Here is a 20,120-nt window from a genome sequence, read left to right on the forward strand (position 1 = left end):
TTGATGAATTAGAGTTTTTGATAGGAAGAAGAACGGAGATAATGTTTTGAAATATTTTCACGCAGAAAGGATTCTTTTTAAAGGCAAAAAATTATTAGGGAGCAGACAGATTCAATAGCGACAGAATAAGAAAATGAAATGCATATTTTTATACCCAGAATCTTCACTGTGTTTACAGATCACTTTCCTTGAAGCTCATTTTGTCATTTAGGGGAAATGACCAAATTTCAAATTGCACGTAGATATTTATGACTAATGCAAAATAAGGTTATTACTAGAGACTCTGTGGCCTAATTTTCAAAACTGATAGCCTCTTAAAACACAAAAATAGACTCTTACAGGGTGAATTTAAAGGCTATTGTAAGTTCAAAGAAAGATATATTTTGATACAAAAGATATATATTTTCATTCACCCGCGATGACTATTATTTATCCCATGGTCCAGTCTACTTCAGTCACCTTGGCTTCTTGTTTCAAGGTCTGGTGAAGTGACACGGGGAAATACCCTACAGAGAGAAATTGTACAACCAGGACTGGGTCCTGTCCTCAGTCCCTCTGCTTTCTCTCGTGTCTATGAGATACGAGAGAATATGAAGGATAGGTCAGTGAGTATTGAAGTGTCAGTTCACCTGCTACAATTTCAAATCAATCACGTCAGTTGGGGGCATGATCTTGTTAAAGATGAAATTCTAGAGGATGTTTTTTACTTTCCTTTTAAAATGAAAACTGAGCAGCATTAACTTCATCCTCATCCACCAGTCACAGTGAACTGTTTATGAGACGTGAACTGAGGTCTGATGGACCAAATTTTACAAGTGGATCCTTCACATTGTGATAGGAAAGGGAAAAGTAGCAAATACTAAAGAGTACAGTATGTATATAGTTAAATTGCACTTCTCTTGTTGATCTCATCTTGGTTTTAAGATGCTTAGCTGTTTCTATTCTTTCATTGTGCCTACCAGATCTTCAGCTTTGTAAAATTTCAAAGCATGGATTTATATGTAGTTTAAAATGTGAGAATATTAATAAATGTAGTAATAAACGAGAGTATTTTACAGTACATAAAAACATTGCTCAGGAATAGTCTAATAAATATTTTTAGTGTTCTTTTCCTAGTTTACTGGAGACCAAATGTGAAATTTTAGATTGATAAAGGAAATAAATGTAATATACAGTATTATATTTCCATATTCAGTATTTGTGAAGTTACAGTTAAAATGAATTGTAGTTGCATGAACATTCAGCTCTATGCAATTAAAGTGAAACTTAATCTGACATGCTCAAAGATCAAATAAATTGGCTGTGTCAGAGGTGTGGTGAAACTTGGAGGGTGGCGTTCAACACCAGCAACTGCAGAGGACCAGCACATTCTATTGTTGCTATTTCATCCTTTTGTTTTGTTCCAGACTCGTCATGTGTTTCAGCTTTTTTAGAGGAAAGGTTCTTGCATCCAGTGCTAGAATTTCAAGCTCTGGCCAAATTCTACAAGCCTTCATTAGTCAAGTTTTCCTGATTTACATTAACAGTAGTGAAAATCAGTAGGACTGCTCTTGTCAAGAAGCACTACTGTAGTGCACAATTTTAATACACTGTTTCAGTGCACTATTATAAGCACCAAAAGCGAGGTAAGCAGGATCAAGTCAATAATTAGAATAGCATTTTTTAAGCAAATTCTGTTAGATTCAGTAGTAAATTTAGCATGTTATTATAGCACTGAATATTAGCGTAGAAGCTAAATTTTCCTCTGAAATGCTACTCTATATCGATGCTTTCCTAGATTACAAGGAGGCCATGTAGATACAGGCACGTTTTGCATGATCACTTCTTAAAGAATAAATAGTGTTTCAGTCAGCTTTGACCAGAGAAATTGGCACTGAGAATTTTTTTTCTCACAGACCTAGGAAAAGTGTAGTGCTTGTGATCTGATGGACATGAATCTGACGTTGGAGTCTAAAAAGTTAAGCAGGTAGAGATGGTGATGCCACTTAAAATAAGTCTGAATACTTGTTCATCATGAAGTCCTAGCTGTGATCTGGCCAAGTAAGTTTGTCTCGCATGATAATCACACAGGTCTAATTTTTGTTCATTGATTCAACACTTCTCACACAGTCTTCTTTGTTTGCCTGCAGAAATAGAAATTCTGTGTTTGCCTCGACAGTTCTTAGCATGAGCAGACCTGTCAGGGTTGGATTTTATCCTGCAGCACTTCTGCTTCCATTTTAACTTGACTACATTCTGGGCCTATAAATAAAAAGAGCTCCTTTAAGAAGAGGACTATGGTTTATGTTTCCTTCATTTTGTATTGATGGATATTGTCTTTAGAAGCACTTCTGAATATACCAGAAAAGTTTATTCCATCAAATGCATTCAGTTTGGAAACAAAATACTTCCACAGCACAGTGTTTATGTAGCTATTTATATTTTTTTCACTGTGCTTAGCAATATGATCATATGTGTGTCAAAGCCTAGCATCAATGATGCTTCTTGAAGAACAAGTTTACTGTGATGTGAGATATTTAAACAGAGTGATTATTTTTTTTTCTAGATAATTTAAAGGTTTAATGTTGTGCAGTATTACCTGCAAAACAAATACACTCAGGTTGGATTTTAAATAAACAGCCAGATTCTACTTCAGTTATACGAGTATAAACTTTGAACAATTCTGTTGTTTTCAATGAAATTACCCTGTTACAAAGATGTGAGGAAACAGGATTTTACTCCAATATGTATAAACTGTTTTCCTTAGTAATGCTATACTGTATTTTTAATGCATAACATGAAGAGTTTTAAACAAGTATTGTTTTTCTCATGACATGTTTCTTTTTTTTTTTTCCATTATTTGCATCTCTGCAGTGAAATACACACTTCCAGGGATGGGGCATCCACAATTTCTCTGGACAACAGAGAAAGTGTCCTTTCTGTGTTTCATTTATTGTCCTTTTTGTTTATTGTATCTTTTATTTGCTATTTAAAGGATCTTGTTGGAAGTTTGAGAGTATTTTGACAGAGTTTTTTTTCAGTCAGTACATGATACATTTTTTGGAGCTAATATAAAATTTGAAATTTCTACAGTATGAAATTGCCTATAATGTACTGGGGTTTGCCATATTTTAAAGGTATCAAGCCTTCGTTGCTCCCATTGGCATTCGTGGATTTTCTTCTGAAAAATAACTAAACAGACCACTCTATCTGGAAAGACTGGAACTCGATTAACTGAGAATTTGCAGCCCAGCTTTTGATGTTGGTAATCATGTGTTCTTATTTATTTGAACTTTTTGTGGATATTTTTGCTAGTAATTTCATTGGAAAACAATCTTGTAATTCAAAGTTACTGTATATTTACTACATTAAAAGTGAGATTCTGCCTCTTTGTTACTTAGTTGTGTTTTTTTAATCATCCACAAGATGGCATCTCTGAATTTTTCTTTCAGATAATTTCTTTATTGCAGTGTAGGATGGAGCTTGTAGCTCAGCATCTCTCAGCTATACTGCTGCTGATGTCCAGGCTAGGTAGTTAAAGCTATATGATTATTTCTACTCCACATGGCAGTCACCTCTGTGCTGGCTGTGTTAAGGCATCGTAACAGGTGAAAATACCAGGGAAAGCTTCATCATATTCATACCTGTTTTTTCTTAAATGCACTAATCAATGAATTTCACATTCTCTACTGTAATCTCCTGGACACTTAGAACATGATCCAAAGAACAGCAAAGACGTGTAGGTAGAGAACCACATTCTCGTGTTCGTAGTATACATGGATAAGTATGTTTAACTTAAATTTCACATGCTGCCTGTTTATATGTTCAGCTGAGACTAATGAAGAGGAAAATGAAGGGAGAGAGATTCAAAGGACAAAAATGCCGTTTCCTTTTGCCGAAAATCCCTTTGCTTTGCTGTTTTTGTAATCTTTGTATTAAGCATTACAAAACTTCTCTGTGAGATGTCGCACAAGAATTTTACAATCACAACGTTTTTGCTATTTGAGGTTTTCCTAATGTCTAAACCATCCTGTCCTGTGCTGCTGTTTCAGCCTATTACTCTGAATCTCAGAAGATCACCTGTCTGCCTTCCTCCCCACACTCACTTTTATTTAAAACATTGTGGCCTGTTTGATGTGATGTATTGCTTTTCTTCTCCCCTGAACAGAAGTTCAGTTCTTCCCTAAGTCTTCCTTTCGCAACTTCCAAAACACTAAATTCATTACTTTCCAGTTCTAAAAAAGAATAAACCTCCTTGTGCCCAGTAAAAGCAATACAGGAAAATGGAAAACGTTGTAAAAGTTGATTTCATAGAAGCCAGGACTTTCCCCATACCTTCTGCCACTCAGTCTTCTTTTTACATGGTTTTGAAAGACTTAATTTTTCATTTCCTGCTTCTTTATGTAGTTTTATTTATAATTTATTTTTCCCAAGCTGGAAAGGAAGTTCATCTTCAGGTATACAAGTTCATATTTGCTTGATGGCTTTTGGGTTGAACAGGACAATCTAGTGCTGTTTCTATCAGTTTTCAAATAAGCTTTTACAGAACTTGTTCTTGGTTCAAAGTCTGTAGTAATATAAAAGTAGCACTCCTGGGCATAGCAGATAAAAGTAGTTCCCATTAACTGTAAAGTTCCATGGTTGCATTTTTGAAAACAACTGTGAAGGCATTTCCAAGGAACTGTCAAGGAAAGCACCATGTTTTATTCTAGCTGTATAATGGCCATAAAACTGCAGTAATGGCAAATTTGTTTTGCGTAATACTGGAAGTGGCAGTTGTAAACCGACTGAAAAAAAAAAAAAAACCAAACAAACACCAAAGGAGGATTCAGCTTTGCTTTGAGTAATTTCAGTTTTACAGGACCAACTTTTTTTTTTTTTTTTTTTTTTTTTTTAAAAAAAAAAAATTGTTTGATGAGGCAGAAATACTCGCTTGTCCTCTGGGACAGCTCAAGCGCCAGTGAAGGCACAGGTCGCTCCCGAATGAAAACAACTTCCACTGTAATAACCCGTTTTATCAGCTTCCAAGGAAGAACGCACCCAGGGGCAGCCGGCCCGGCGTGCGCGGCGCTGCGCGGTCCCGCCTCCGCGCTGCCCGGGGCGGGGGCAAGGACGTTCCCGGTCTCCGTGGCACCGCTCCATTCCGCTGCCCGCCAGCCATGGAGCTGCTCGCCGCGCTGCTTCTCCTGCAGGTAGGTGCGGTGCGGTGCGCTGCGGTGCGCGGCCGCTGCGCGCCCTTCCCGCGGGGCCGAGGGCTCCGGCCGCACGGAGAACGTGCGGTGCCCCCGAGACACGGTGGCTCCTCTGTGCCAGGCACCGGGCTCGGGTCTCCTGGAAGTGGGTTTCCAGGAGTGGGGTTCCTCTTCTCCTCCTGCCAGGGATACTGGGACGTTCATCCCTGGGAGAGGGCACTGGTGCTGTTGGCTCTGCTGGAGTAATGACCCCCGGCAGTAATGCAGTGGTGTTTCCATGAGTGTTTCTGGGGGGTTCCTGGGCCTGAACTGGGTTGTTCCTTTCTAGCAGTGATGATGTCTGGAAGTGTTGGCGCACATGGAGGAGCGTGGAAGCCATAAAATACACAATTAATGCTTCCAGTATAATTAAAAGTGGCTACCCGTTCACAAAAGGGAAAACAGTTTGTTTGGGGAGTCTAGAACAGCTTGTCTGGGGAGTCTAGAACGAAGTTTAACCAAGCTGGCAAAGCTGAACCTGACACAAAGCTAGTAGGTACTCCATGCAAGCGCCAAGTTCAAGTCTTCCTTGCCGTTTTTACATTACAGAGGTTTTCCTTGGGTCATAGAACAGCTTCACAGAATAGCTCCAAGGCATTCCTGGTGAACCCCCATTGCTTGGCAAGTTCATAACCATGGCAATTTTGTAAGCACTTTGTTTCTTCAGAAATAGGTCACGGGGTAAAATTGCCCGGCCTTTGCCCAAGTCTAGGCAGGAAGAGCTCTGTTTCGATTTTTAAATGCCACTGGAGACGTTCGATGGAATGAGTCATAAAATCCCAAGCTTTCCAATGAAAGCAGTGAGAAGTAGGAGGAAGATCTACAAGTTACCTGGAGCTAATGGCAGCTGTGTAATCCGAGTACTGTCATACTCCTTTGTGGTTAAAGATTTTAAGTAAAAAGCAGTGTCTGAAGCTGATGCAGGAAGCTTGTGCTTAGAAAAGGGCAAATCCTGCCAATTAGGGTGCAGTCACCATTCTCAACAATTTATTTTAGTCATCTGGATTAGAGACACTGGTCCAGTGTTCATCTTCTGATAAATCAGTTATGTTTGGGGCATTTAGAGTCACATGACAGCCTCTGAGAATCCGAAATACTTCCCAGACTTAACTTTTTTCCAATAGTGGGTTTGTCCTGTCAGTACCAGACAACTTCTAAAGGAGCACTAGACAGAGGCAGACAGAGGTAAGTATTTTAAAAACTGGAGATACTTGGTTTGAGAAAAGCCATAGAGATAATAGCAATAACAGCATGGACTGTTAGGTGCAGTGTTTCTGGGACCGACATCACCTGACCAGAGAAATTAGAATCCAGGCTCTCACAGCAATTCATTTGGAATGAGATGGATGATATTTGTGGAGTTTCCAAGGTTAGATAAAATTTAATACAATGCTGTCAAAACTGGATCGATATGTTTCTGTGAAGCCAGATTCCTCCTAGACAACATATCAATGGTTTCTAGTTAACCACACTTCTCACAATCACCTTTTTTTTTAACAAGGTTACTGCTGCCAACAGTTTTTCTCATGAAATTGGAAATGTCCGTTTAAGACAAGCCACCCAAAAGAAGAGTATTCAGGTTTGTAGTTAATATTATATATTAACAGATACGCAACTGTTCATATGTAAACTGTGGCATTAAATACACTTCTTTATCCAATAGTGGATAGGTTCTTTTGAATTAGACAGTCTACGTCCTCTACAGCGTACAAAAAGGACCTGGGTCGTCACCACCATTGATATTCAAGAGGAGGACAAAGGACCATTCCCAAAATATGCTGGACAGGTACAAACAACCTTTTAGTAAAAGTTCTTGAACCTCACACAGATTGTACAATAAAATACCAAAGGTAGGAGAGGGCAAAAATTATGCCTGAAACAGCACCTTTTTTAAAAATCTTGTTTGTTCAAAGTTGTCTTAATTACACAAAATTGGGATAATTGTGTGGTGGGGGGGGTATAATGCTCCTTTCTATGGGAAGCTGCAGGCATACTCAGGGGAAAGAAGACTCTAGAGTGGGAGAGGTAAGAGGGTCATTGCACAGAGCTGTGTACCTGCACACTGTGCAGAGAACAGTGATGCTGCAGCCCAGAAAGATGTTGAGCTGGCTGAGACCAAGCCTGCAAGCAAAGTCCCATCTGCAAAGAGAAGGTGGGCAGGAAGTGAATTGATCTCAAGCCTTTTTATTTCTGTTCTGTCTTCCCTACTAACACTGTGTTGTGCTTCTTCTCTTTTCAAAAGCTGTTCAATAACAAGTCATTTAATACATCAGTAAAATATTTAATCAGTGGACCTGGGGTAGATGAATCTCCAGAGATTGGATTGTTTTCTATAGAAGATGATGCAAATGGACATGTCTATGTACATCGCACCATTGACAGAGAGAAGACTCCAACTTTTCAGGTAACACACTTTAAAAAAATACTGAAAACTGTTTGCAAATATTTATTTCTTTCTCATGGCTAAATGCTTCACAAGAATGAGACACACCTATAAGAATTTCAATTTTGATGACCTCCTTTTCTTATTTTGAACCTCTAAATAAATGCTAAGATGGTTGTCTCAGCAGAGACCGATAGGTAACTTCCACAGCACTATTAATTATAACCCTTTGTGGCATGTTTGGACTTCCACAAATATCTGTACACTTCTTTTCTATTTTATTTTTGGTATGACCCTTGATCATAATCTAAAAAATGAAAAAGTTGTCCTGAAATTTAAAGTATATTACAGCTGTAGTGGCCAGAACACTGAGTTGTAAACCCAGAAACTCCTTATCAAGAGAATGGAAGCAAACAGTTGAGCATTATAAAAAATCAGATAATACTGGAGGAGCTGCAAAGCTGTATTACAGTAACTTTATGTAAGAGTAAGCATATGTTTCTCCTTCAAAAGCAGAAAAGTGTTTGTAAGCAGTAAGTGTAATGAAAGAGATGTGATAACAAGTGTATGAATGAAATATTTGAGTGTGGGTTTGTTTTCCTCTTGAAAATCTTCAGTTGTGATTTCCTTATGTTTATGTGATGATTTCTGGTTTTGTCTCTGTGGATTAACTGTACCCAATTGATAGTTACGATTCCATGTGGCTTTCTGTGCAAGGTCTTGCCTTCCATAATGAAAAGATAAATTTTGTAGAGCTTTCTATTCCCCCTCACTGGACACATGGCTGTTCCAGGGCAGACGCCCTGGGCTTGGTTTTAAAGCAGAAATAAGCGTAGCAAAGGAGAATTCAGCATTCAGAATTGAATCCCCTGAACATTCTTGGATATGGAGCCGAAACATCGTAGAAATGCAGCTAGAGAAAACTGATTGTACTACTCAAATAAGTACTTCAGAATTGTGAAGCACATGTGAAAGCATTCTTTTGTCTGATCCCAAGAATATTTATGTATTTTATATTATGTTATAACCCAGACCCAGCTCCAGGAACGGATTTTTTTTTTTAAAGTATTATTTAATGCACAAGATGACCATTATGAATCTACTACCTGTGAAAGATGAAATAATGATTTAGTGATGCAACTCAAAGCCAAATGCTAGCCAAATATGACTGAAGCAGCTTCAAAATTGAAAGATTGAAAGTTTCTTGTTCCATTCTGATATGTAAATGATACTATTCATTCCATTCTGATATGTGTTGCTACCCATTTAGATTCGTTTCGATATTGTGTACAGAAAAAGTGGAGAACAATTGGACCACCCTTTATTTTTCAAGATGAAGGTTAAAGATATTAATGACAATGCACCTGAGTTTCCCAAGGAGAAATATAGTGTTACAGTAAGAGAGAACCACAGTAAATGTAAGTGCCATCCAAACGGGGGATACTACTGGTTTGTGTATGACTGCTCTCTTTTTAATTCCTTTGCCTTTCTTTTTCCTTTCTTACTAAATCTCTTCTCCCCAGGTTTTACTTAAACACTCATAGATTTAGGGACTAGTTCTTGTGAAGGACAGTTTCCTGCCTCTTGACTTCTTGTCTGATTAACCTCAGTGTATATTAGCATAATGTTGGAGACATTCTGGAAAAACTCCTGAGATATTTCTTCTTAGCTACAAGCCAAGACTTTAACAGACTAATTTGAACTGTGGGTCTGGAACCTGCACGTGCACACTGCTGCACAGAAGATAGTCAGACACACTGTTTTAGAAATACAAAGACTTAGTAGACATGTGGGCATGGTGCCAACTCCTCAGGAGCTGGCTGAGAGCTGGCATAAATAATAGTGAATGTTTTTGATAAAGTAGATTCAGGAGTGTGATAACTACTTGTCGTCCAACAGTACTTTAGGCAGATTTGCTACCCAAATGAGGTGGAGGCCAGAGTCTTTGCAGGGATAACCATAGCCACAGGAGAAGTTACAGGTTTTCTTAGGACTTCTGTATTCAAGAGTGCTTATGTTTAGCCTGTATCTGGGGTTAAACAGTAGCCAGCTGTTCTATTACCCAGTGACCCCTCTCCACTTGAGAAGGGAAATTGGGAAAAGGAAGATCTGTGAGTTGAGATAAGAAATATTTAATAATTGAAATAAAATTTTAAAAAGAAAGATAATATTGTATACTGACAAGTGATGTACGGTGCAATTGCTCACCACCCCTTGACCAGTGTCCAGCCTGTTTCTGGCTGGACTGCAATCCTGCAAGAAAGGGAGCAGGCTCGGGAGCAGAATGATGGGTGAGACCCTCCAGGGATGGTGACCATTGAGAAAGAGAGGCTGTCCCCAAGAAACTTTCCAATTTATAGCAAGCATGACATTACATGGTACGGAATACCCATTTGCCAGTTTAGGTGACAGTCACCCTGGCCATGCTTCCCCCAGGTTCTTGGACATCAGGGTGGTTAGCAAAAACGAGTTTAAAAGTCCTCGATCACTATGGATACCTGCATACCATGGGTGGCTACAAACTAAACCAAAGTGTTTTATCAACTTTGTTCTCACTGAATCGGGTGCTTCAGTCTTCTTAAAAATGCAGCTTCCTTTAGAAATGTAGCTTTTCTGAACAGAGAATTGATTCTATGATTCTATCCCAGCAAAACCAGGATGAAGATTCTGCAGGCAGGCCTGAGAAACTCCATGTCAAGACTAAACACTTCTATTAATGTCTCAATTCTTCATCCTAGATGAGCCGGTTTTCCAAGTTACTGCCTTGGACAAAGATGAAGAGGGCACTGCAAATTCTCAGGTGTCCTATTCTATAAGTATGCAAATGCCCCTTCCAGATGGATTCACGTTTAATATTGATCCTACCACGGGATTAATATTTCTGTCAGGATGCCTGGATTATAAGGTGATGTACATTTGGCAGCTTCTTACCACTTAATGCATGATACATGTTCACTATGCATTAATGAGTATAAGGAGAGGGAGAGTCTCACATCCAGCTTCGTAGCTGTGACTGGAAAAATGTGGGAACTGCTTCTGAACGAAGTTTGAAAGTTCCTTTCTTCTGTTTTTTAGACTACCAACTCTTTCAAACTTCTGATTAAAGCCAGTGACCATGGAACTCCCCAGCTGTCATCTACTGCAACAGTGAATGTAGCTGTTGAAGATGCAAACAACCACCTCCCTGTATTTACTAGTGATAATGTAAGGAAAAAAATTATTACTTTACTGAGCCTTCCTAAATACAGTTCAGTCCTTCAAACTCAATACACTCAGCAGTGGAAATAGAAACCCTGAGACGTTTTCAGAATCAGGCCAAAACACTTGCAAATGAGCTTTATGTGTTAGAAGAAATATCTCTTAAAAATGTGGCCAATAAGAGAATGCTTGACTATTGAGAGTGATAAACTGTTAGTTTTCCGTGTACAGCACTAGAAGGTTTTTGTCCCACTATTAACATAAGGGTGCTGACAGAGTAGCTTATTCCAGCATCTGAGAAGCTAAGGTGCTGATTGCAGCCTGCTCTTGAAAGATCCTAGTTTTGATCCATGAAGGCCTCAATGGCCCTAAACCTGCCCCCCTACAAACTCCATACATCTTGATGGGGCAGTCAGGTGTGGTAGGTTTCTGCTGGCATAGTCTGTGAGGGTGCTCGTAGAGCATTTGCTGTATGAGCAGGAGCAGTTGAGCTTGCTGGCAGGAAGAGGGCTCTGAGGAGTTGAAAGCTGTGGACAGGTAGACAGCTAGACTTGAATTCAGATAAGAGCCATCAGTTTTCATGCTCTGGTCCCATTAATAGCTCAGGTCCCAGAAAGAATGGTTTTGTATTTGCATGTTGACGCTGTCTGAGCATACGTGTTATTCTTTACAGCATTTTTAAAAGTCATGATGCAAGGGCAGTATTGTTTATGTATAACAGGCAAGAGTCCAAATTTTCAGATCTCAACCAGTGACCGACTTACTTACTTGAAGAAAATAAACACAAATTACATTTTATTACCATCTCATCTTTTAAGACGTTTTTCTGCCTTAGGTGCTTTAATTGGCATTTCTTAGCCTGTCATTGGTGTGCTAGTTAGTCAAGCTGGTGGCTACATTGTACCATCAAAAACTTAAACCATTGTGAAGAAATTACCTAAAATCTCACACATACTTCTTTCCTACAAAGTCAGGTATGTAACATGTGCAGACCAGTTCTGGCCTAAGCCTGTATCCACCAGTCTCTTCTATATGGCAGACAATCCTGGATGAAAAGCCCCATTGGCATTTATGGGCCTGTTGCTATAGTCAATTAGGAGAGATGAGTAATCTCCTGCTTTTAGATTAAGATCAGGTTCAGTAATAAGTTATTCGTGAAGTCAGTGGGAATGTGTTGGAGGAAAGTTAGTTCTGAAACTCCCATAGGGGTTCTGTGTCACTGAGTGGGGACACATGAACCACTGCAGATGACAGTGTGTGCAGAAAGTAGCTCCACATGGTCTGGTGGTGGAACTGGCTCAGAACTGGCTAACAAGCTTCTTCCTCTTTGGGAATAGAAATAGTCCTTATTTCTTTCCTTTCCTCTCCCAGTACCAGCTGCAGATTTCAGCAGGTCAAGAACATCCAGCTGTGTTACGGCTGCAAGTGGAAGATAAAGACTCTCCCAACACTCCAGCTTGGAGAGCAAAATACAGAGTAACGAAAGGCAATGAGAAGGGACAGTTCACCATTGAGACAGATCCGAACACAAATGAAGGCATTCTGAATATTGTCGAGGTAAGGAGCAGTAATAGATGAGCTACAGCATGGCAATGTGTAGTGTGACCAGTCTGATTACAAGACTGATAGTTTAGCATCTCAGCTGAGCTTGGTGAGCTCAAACCCAAAGGTCATAACTGCTAATCAGACTTTTGTCTGCGGTTTTCAGCCTCTCAGCTATGAAGATGACTCTGAGATGAGACTTGTAATTTCTGTAGCAAATGAAGAACCTTTCTTCTTGTGTAAAAATGGCATTGTGATGTTCTCAAGCCTAGAATCCACGAATACAACTGTGAACATCAAGGTCTTACAGTCGCAACGTGCTCCTAGGTTTCATCCTCCTGTACTTACTGTCCAAAAAGAAGATTCAATGAAGCCTGGGAGAGTATTTAGAAGGTATCCTGCTACATATCCAGATGATGTGCCAAATAATATAAAGTAAGTGGAGATGCTTGTAACTCTCAGAGTAGGAAATAGCTTAGGAATATAAAGAGGTTTTCGAGTTTAACTTGGCATATGTACGTATATGAACATACACATTAGATACAGCTTTACTGTTGATGACACTGCAGATCCAGACAGCTGGTTCTGTAAGATACAGTTTAAAGGTGCAGTCAGGCCTTGGTTGCTCAATGTTTCTGTTGTCTTCAAAGTAGCTTTGCCTAAAATCAGGTTGCATTATTGATATTTTACTTTTGGCTACAAAATTTTGATGCCATAGAAAGGACTAAGGTATGCTTGGCTCTAAGAATGGTAATCTGATGTGAAAATTAGATGCTTTCTTAGCCACTAGGAACAGTTTTGATGGGCCTGCACAAGGTATTGGGACTTGTATGGGAAACTGTTCACTGTTGAAACACACAGCTTGTTATAGCATTAACAAAAGTAAGCATCACTAGCAAGTAAAAATGCCTACAGAGCTCAAAAGGACAAAGAAGGATGCGATAGTTTTCTATTCTTCAAAATCCATTGAAGAAAATATGGCACTTGTAACTTTTTCCTTTCTTTTTAAGATATGAACTAGCCCGTGACCCAGATGGTTGGCTGAGTGTGGACAAGAATTCTGGAGTTCTTACTGTGGTGAAAGAATTTGATCAAGAGTCTCCTAATGTGAACAACAGCCTGTACACCATCATTGTTCATGCTATTGATGATGGTGCGTAGCCAGTCAGAAAATATTCAAGCAGTATTTGGACTGCTTGAGATGAGGTGCATGTTAGATACAAAATGATAGCAAGACTAAGGATCTCAGTGGAGAATGGTAATGCAGAACACCCTAATGTTTAAAACTTGTGTCATGTGTGACTAGTAGGATAAAACAGACAGAGATCCTGCCAGTGGACTGGCTTTTGTCTATACCCAGTTGTGAGTGTTTTTCTGTTTCGTTTGCTTCTGTCTAGGTATTCCACCACAGACTGGTACTGGCACCATCCTGCTTTACTTGTCTGACATTAATGTTCATATGCCAACGTTAGTGGCTCCTTCTTTAGGTGTATGTGACAAACACAAAGGGACGCCTGTTGTTGTAAAAGCTAAGTCTGCTCCGGTCCATTCACATTCTGGGCCATTTACATTTGAGCTGGCTGAGGACTCTGAAGATGTGAAGCATAACTGGACGTTAGGAAGGAACTTTGGTGAGTTCTTCCTTTTGTGTCCTTCATGAGAAGTTTGCTGTCACTTACATACCCTCTAGTTATTTCACTGTCTCTTAACTTTATGGTTTGTTACTGATTAGTCTCAGTGAGACTGAAAGGACATGGAAGAACAGTTTTCAAAATATAAAGTTACTGCAATTTGAAAAAGTGTTACACTGTTCTTCATCTCTGCTGGGAACAGGAGCAGAAGCAATGTGCTCGAATTGCAGAAAAGGGATGAGACAGCTGAGGAACCACTTCTGTGTTTGGTTAACTTCCTAATGAATTCTAGAGATTATCAGTGCAGCTATGCCAGATTGCAGCAAGACTGGGACAGACCTGTTTGTCCAGAAGGCTCAGCAAGGTGATAAAGTGGGATGTCATTTTGTCCTATTTACTATGGTGCATTAAGGCTGGAAAAAGTATTTGAAATTGGGGTGCAAATGAGTTTCCCTTTGTTTATCAACAGAAGGGACTGTAGAATGTCAGACTTCTTTCTATGAGTTTTGAAGTAATTTGCTTGTCTTCTTTTTAGGGGAGTCAGTCGAACTTCTAATGTTAAGAAGCCTCCCACAAGGTAGCTACTTGGTACCCGTCATTATTCAGGACAGGCAAGGATTTTCTACAAGGCAGAATCAGCATGTTAGGCTCTGCTTCTGCCCAGATGGGCAAACATGTGAAGATTCACCACTTCCACAAGCAGCAGTGAGTCTTGGAGGTGGTGCCATTGCAATAATGCTGACAGCTTTCTTATTACTACTGGGTAAGTAACCTAAGTTATGTGTGCAGGTTATCTGTCATCTGCCTGTCGGATCTCATTGCAATTGCAGCTCACGAACGTGTGCTAAAATCTGCCAGCCTTAACAGGAAAGACCATTTGCCTTAATGTGTTAGAGTGTAGTCACAGAGTGTAGTCAAGGTGCAAGCAGTTAATACTTGCCGTCTTCATGGCGCTTCCATTCACGTGTCCTGGTCCATGACCTGTTCTCTATTAAAATTTTAGGAAGGTTTTAGTTTTCCAATATAAGACATTGCCATTTCCATCTGGTAACCAAAGAGGTCTTTTTTGATAGCCAAGAAAACTTGAAGGATACTAGGCACTGTGATACAAGGTGTAATGCAGAGGAAGGTGGTATCCAGGGCTGACAACACAGGGTAAAAGACACTAGAAAGGTTAGTGAAACTTATCTGCACTCGTGGTTGGGATGTGAAAAGGTGAGGACTGTGTATTATAGAAAAGTGAAAAGGGAAAATAACATAGATGCATGGAATACTGTTGTATGAACAACAATAAATAGAAGTATATAACCTAAGAAAAAACGAAATAGCTCAACTGAAAAAACAGAAATTCGATGTTAACAGGTGGAATTTTTTCAGCTTGTTACTTGTGAAAATCATTATTATTTTGTGACTATAAGACAACTGGCAAAGGTAAACGTGTTGTTAAGCTGAACTCTAGTACAACAAAGCAAATATTCTTATTTGCATTGAATAAAATTGAATACTTGAGGTTTTTTGACATTAACCATATACTGACTAACTGAAAGTAAAGAATTTCTCCTGTAGAGTTACACTACTCAGGAGTTGCTTGTTATAGAGCTGCTTCCTCTGTAACCGTGTGTGTTGGTTACTGCTGAAGAGATGAACTACTGATTCTTTATCTGAAGTAAAAATTAATAGATTATCTGACCACTATTCCTCTGGCTACCTGTGAGTGATCAGTATGCCTGCTCAGTGCAGTGCTCTGTGAAGATAACAGCTCGGCTTTCTAAAGCAGACTAACCACTCCAGACCAAGCATTGCATCTGCACAGCTACATTGCTGGAGGTTTCCAAGTTAACTCCTTTGGAACTGGGGCTGGGTATCTCACTAGCACACTGTATTGAGCCATACAGATCTACTCACAATGCCCGTGTCACCACTCCCTTTCTTGTTCCAACAGCTTCCAGTATTCTACTTTGCCGGTTTTACATGTCGCGATCTAAAAGCAAAGCCATTTCTCTACTTCAAGAGAGTGAACAGACTTTAATCAACTACAATGAAGAGAGGAGAACGTCTTTGTCTCAAGTAAGTGTAAAAGCACATATTGACATTACCCCACCAGTGTTGTGTGGCTGAATCTGGTACTAGTCGTCTCTTTTATTATGTTTCCTCTGGTTTTGGTATTGAGCAAAATAAAGCTTTTTGTCACTAAGGATATCGGGGGAGTACTGTTCTGCAGGGACTGGATAATGCTACTGTGGTGACAGACTATTATCACTCCTACCATTTTTCAGTATCAGCAAGACCTTCCCAGGTGCCTCATCCTACTGATAAATCCATCAGATGAGGAGGCACATCATCTCTTGTCCCACTGCACATACTAGTGTTTTCAATGAGGGAGTAAATGAAAGTGAAAAAGGGAATAGTTTGCAAAAAACTGTGATCCTTTATAGCCTAGTTCAGTATTTTAGTAATGCAATCCCACTCCCTGTATGCAGGCTAAGCTGGATATTACAGATCGTGCTGCTCTACCACCTGTGTCTGTGAAGGCTGGAAAAGAAGTGATTGCTGAGGTAACTGCCTGCTTCCTTATGTAAATGCCCTTCTTCGTGTCACAGAAATTGGTAATCCAAAGAATGAGGTTTGGTATTAATAATATTGGGAAGAATAACGCAATATGGTTCTATTAGCAGATACTGTCACTTGTTGGAGATTCCACTGCTATTTGAAATACTTTGAGAAGTTTTTTATTTCTAACAGCTTTCAGTTTGAGACTGGCACTTCTTTTCATTAGTCATTGCTCTAAATATTTGGAGGTGTGATTTCTTCCAAACTTCTTATCATAGTACTTGAATTGATATGCACAAGATCTTATTCGGTTCTTGGTATAAGTGAAATGGAACTATCATTCTGCAGATAACTATCAAAAACTTGGGGGTCAACATCTTCTGCTTAACATACTGTGAAGGTGTGGACAGGATTTATGAGTTTTCTTATGACTATAAGATGTACTTCTGGGGGTTTGAAGGCTTTTGAGTTTATTCTGTGTTTTTTTTCTGTACTGTATTCTCTAACACACGTCTATTTTTGTTGTAAAGAATGCCTGAAGAAAATTCTGGTCTACATCAGTAGGTGACTGCCATGTGTTCTATTCATAAGTGTGTAGTGATCACCGAGAGACTCTTAAGTTGAACAATATCTGCCTTACAGCAGGCAAAGAAAATGTAAAGGAGTCTTTTTTATGTGTGTGGAAACCCAATTCCACAATCTTTAAGACTGTAGTTAGGAGATAGGATTACCTGTGTGAGTAGACATTATAAAGTTCTGAGGTCATGTTTGGTGCCATTAATGAAAAGGAATCCAATAAATTTAGAGGGAGAAAAATTTAATTACTGGAGATTATGAAGAATGCCTACAGTTGGTGACTCCATGTACACATGGAGTGTGTACTCATAAGAAACAGTCCCTGAACAGGCAAAGCTGCAATGTAACTGGAGAAGACAGCACAAGAGAAATGGATGTAACAGAGAGAAAGATAGTTGGATTTATTTGTGTCTGAAAGAAGTGTTAGAGGGTGACTTTATGCTGGTCAAACCTGAGATACTATGTTTGTCTTCCAGTATACCCAGTATGCTAGTTATGAGACATATCAAATAAGACACCTCGATTGCATCATACAGACAGTGGACAAAATACTGAGTCAGGTAAGGAATGAATGTTGAATCCCTCCTTTGTCAAGTTGGCTTGTAGGAATAGGAAAACAGGCTCGCAAAACTAGAAAGCTGCTATGGCTTCAGCTACACTCTCAGCCCACATCTAAGAAGCATTACAGTCGAAAGCAAGGGATATACTTGATGGGGAAACATTCAAGGCTCTTCCTTGTTGAAAATGCCTTGTCTGCTAGACTTCTTGCTGCCTCTGGCTGGTCACCCAGCGGTTACCTGTAACGAATTCTTCAAGACAGCGAAGTGGGGCTAAAATGCTTTCTGTTGCTGTGCAGGGTTAAAGATTGTTGCCTGCCCTTTCAGTCCTGTGCTAGCAGGGAAATCCTAGTTCCACTTGCCATGTCCTGTCTGGCCACTGCCCGTTCACAGGCCTGCCCTCCATGCCTCCTTGGGCCAGACTGCATGCCTCCATGCTGTCTTGTTTACTGGATAGCTGGCTGGCCCAGGGCAGATCAAATGCTCCTTTATGCCTCATTTGTACTCCAGGGGAAGTTCAGGCTCTGGCACTTACGCAGATGAGAGGTTCAGTACAACTTTTCCTTATCAGAGAAAGACTCTTCACTGTAACCTCCTGACTTACCTGCCTAATTTGCATACCATCAATTCCTTTACTGTCCAAAAGGGCAATAGGAACTTCCACGATGATTTTCGTTGTTTGTTCCTTTCTTTAGAAACTGTATCACCAAAACACACTGGACGATTATGGGGACATCTATGAACCTTACAGTTACGCTGAAGAAGGAGAACTAGAGAGAAGTAACTCCTTCTGCTCTGTCTCCATTGGCAGTGAGGACTTGCCTGTTGATTTTTTGACCACTCTGGGACCAAATTTTTCTGCTCTGGAAGAAATCTGTCAGAAGCAATTTCCATCATTCAATTAATGTAACTACTTTATGATATTGCAAAGGCTTCTCACAGAAGCACTGACAAACTCGGAAAAAAAGAAGAATCATCTGTGCTAGAAAGTGTTCTAATGTTTGCACCATGAGTACCTGGCCTGGCTTTTTATTCTTCTTGCCTACACTGTTCACATGCCTGCAGCCAAAAACGTGACGTGTCTGGAAGGTCTAACTCTACTCTGAAGAGATGATGGAGTGAATTTAGCGTGTTCTGTGCAGACTTACACAATTAGAAGATCTGATATTAAAGATCCTCAATTTAGTATGCATGGGAAAAAAACCAGATGTACTAGGCTAGAAATTCCAGCCAAAGTTCCATGTAGAAATAAGCCAGTTTTGAACAGAGAAGGCAGTTACCTCCTAGGCCAGTGCTGAAGTCCTCTCTCCAGTAAACAGTCTCTTTAAATCCGAGATTAACTTTAGTACAGTGCCATATGCATCTGACTTGATGATCAGATCTTTTATTTCTATATGACATTGAAACATGTGAGAGAAAGTGCACTTCTACTCCTAGTGTGACCATAACTGCATAATGATCTGAGAGGTCTGCACCATACTTGCCTTTTAGCATAAAACAGGCACGCACTTAGTGCCTGTTTGCTTATGCTGGCATCTGGTGGCTATTAGTGTTATTACACTGTTGTAAATACTCTAAATGCTAAGAAATTGTTGACAGAGGACGAGTTGTGGTTATTCTTTTCATTCAAATAATGACATTCTCTAAATTAGCTACAAGTGACCATGATGAAGAAATCAATGGGTTTCCTCAAACACCGTTGATAAAACAGGTGACATGATAAAGGATGGTATCAAATTTCTCTATCTAGAAACCACAGAGGAGTTACTTTTAAATTTTGTGGTTTGTACATGTCTGAATATGTGCAATTCACCTATGCTCAGTTGCAGTGCGATGGCTATTGATGTTACGATACGTGAATGAGGAAAGAGTAGCTCAGAGGATGGTATTCTGCCATTAGGTAAGTTATACAGGCAATAAGAGACGGAATTAGTCACAAATTTTAATTCTGTTCTATTATGATTCTGTGCTAAAAGAAAAATTCTTTTCCTAAGGCAAGCACTAAGTCTGGTATCTAAGGCGCTGTTCTTCTGTTTCGAAGTTTACTTAAACAATAAATTATGCTTTTGCTCAGACGTTATTAACTAATAATTCAAGGTTGGAATCTTCAGTCAAGTGTGATAAAGAATTTGGCTGAGTCACAGGCAGCTAAGTTTTCCTAAATGCCAGCAGCAGGATCTGTTTACACAATAAATCACTACTCCGATACACTATCCTTAACTTATGGAAGTTTAGATGGAAGGCTTCAAGTCAGGCCAGTGATTTAGCAGCACCGCTAATAACCAGGATGACTTTTTTGTTGCAAACTATGACTATATTGGTAAGATTAGAATTGTGCTGTGTTTTGCTATTTCTTTTGAAAATTACACATGATTAAAAATAAAAATGAAAGTGTTCTGTTTACTGTTCATGTAAACTTGTGTCAGGTCTATAGCACACCATGCTTGCAAACACCAAAACATTAGATGTGATC

At 39.6% G+C, this 20,120-nt stretch overlaps 1 protein-coding gene across 1 annotated transcript; it reads left to right on the top strand.

The window, feature by feature from the left end:
- The first annotated feature begins 418 nt into the window (after nt 1-418).
- CDH26 (cadherin 26) lies at nt 419-18,552 on the top strand. Its single transcript, XM_086623166.1, has 16 exons — nt 419-478; nt 5,001-5,171; nt 6,874-6,996; nt 7,453-7,614; nt 8,864-9,011; nt 10,332-10,498; nt 10,669-10,797; nt 12,163-12,348; nt 12,500-12,768; nt 13,344-13,486; nt 13,731-13,964; nt 14,500-14,727; nt 15,907-16,031; nt 16,445-16,519; nt 17,567-17,650; nt 18,343-18,552. Exons 1-16 carry the CDS (start codon nt 419-421, stop codon nt 18,550-18,552), a joined length of 2,514 nt encoding a protein of 837 aa, XP_086479292.1.
- Nucleotides 18,553-20,120: the final 1,568 nt, after the last annotated feature.

Source organism: Tauraco erythrolophus, chromosome 18 (assembly GCF_009769465.1).
Source record: "Tauraco erythrolophus isolate bTauEry1 chromosome 18, bTauEry1.pri, whole genome shotgun sequence".
Classification (NCBI taxonomy): domain Eukaryota; kingdom Metazoa; phylum Chordata; class Aves; order Musophagiformes; family Musophagidae; genus Tauraco; species Tauraco erythrolophus.

Bases quoted from the DNA above. Each gene is read 5' to 3' on its own strand.
- CDH26 (XM_086623166.1), top strand. From the start codon at position 419: ATGACTATTATTTATCCCATGGTCCAGTCTACTTCAGTCACCTTGGCT. The intron at 6,997-7,452 runs GTACAAACAACC...TCTTTTCAAAAG, and splicing joins TCCCAAAATATGCTGGACAG to CTGTTCAATAACAAGTCATT. The intron at 10,499-10,668 runs GTGATGTACATT...TCTGTTTTTTAG, and splicing joins CAGGATGCCTGGATTATAAG to ACTACCAACTCTTTCAAACT.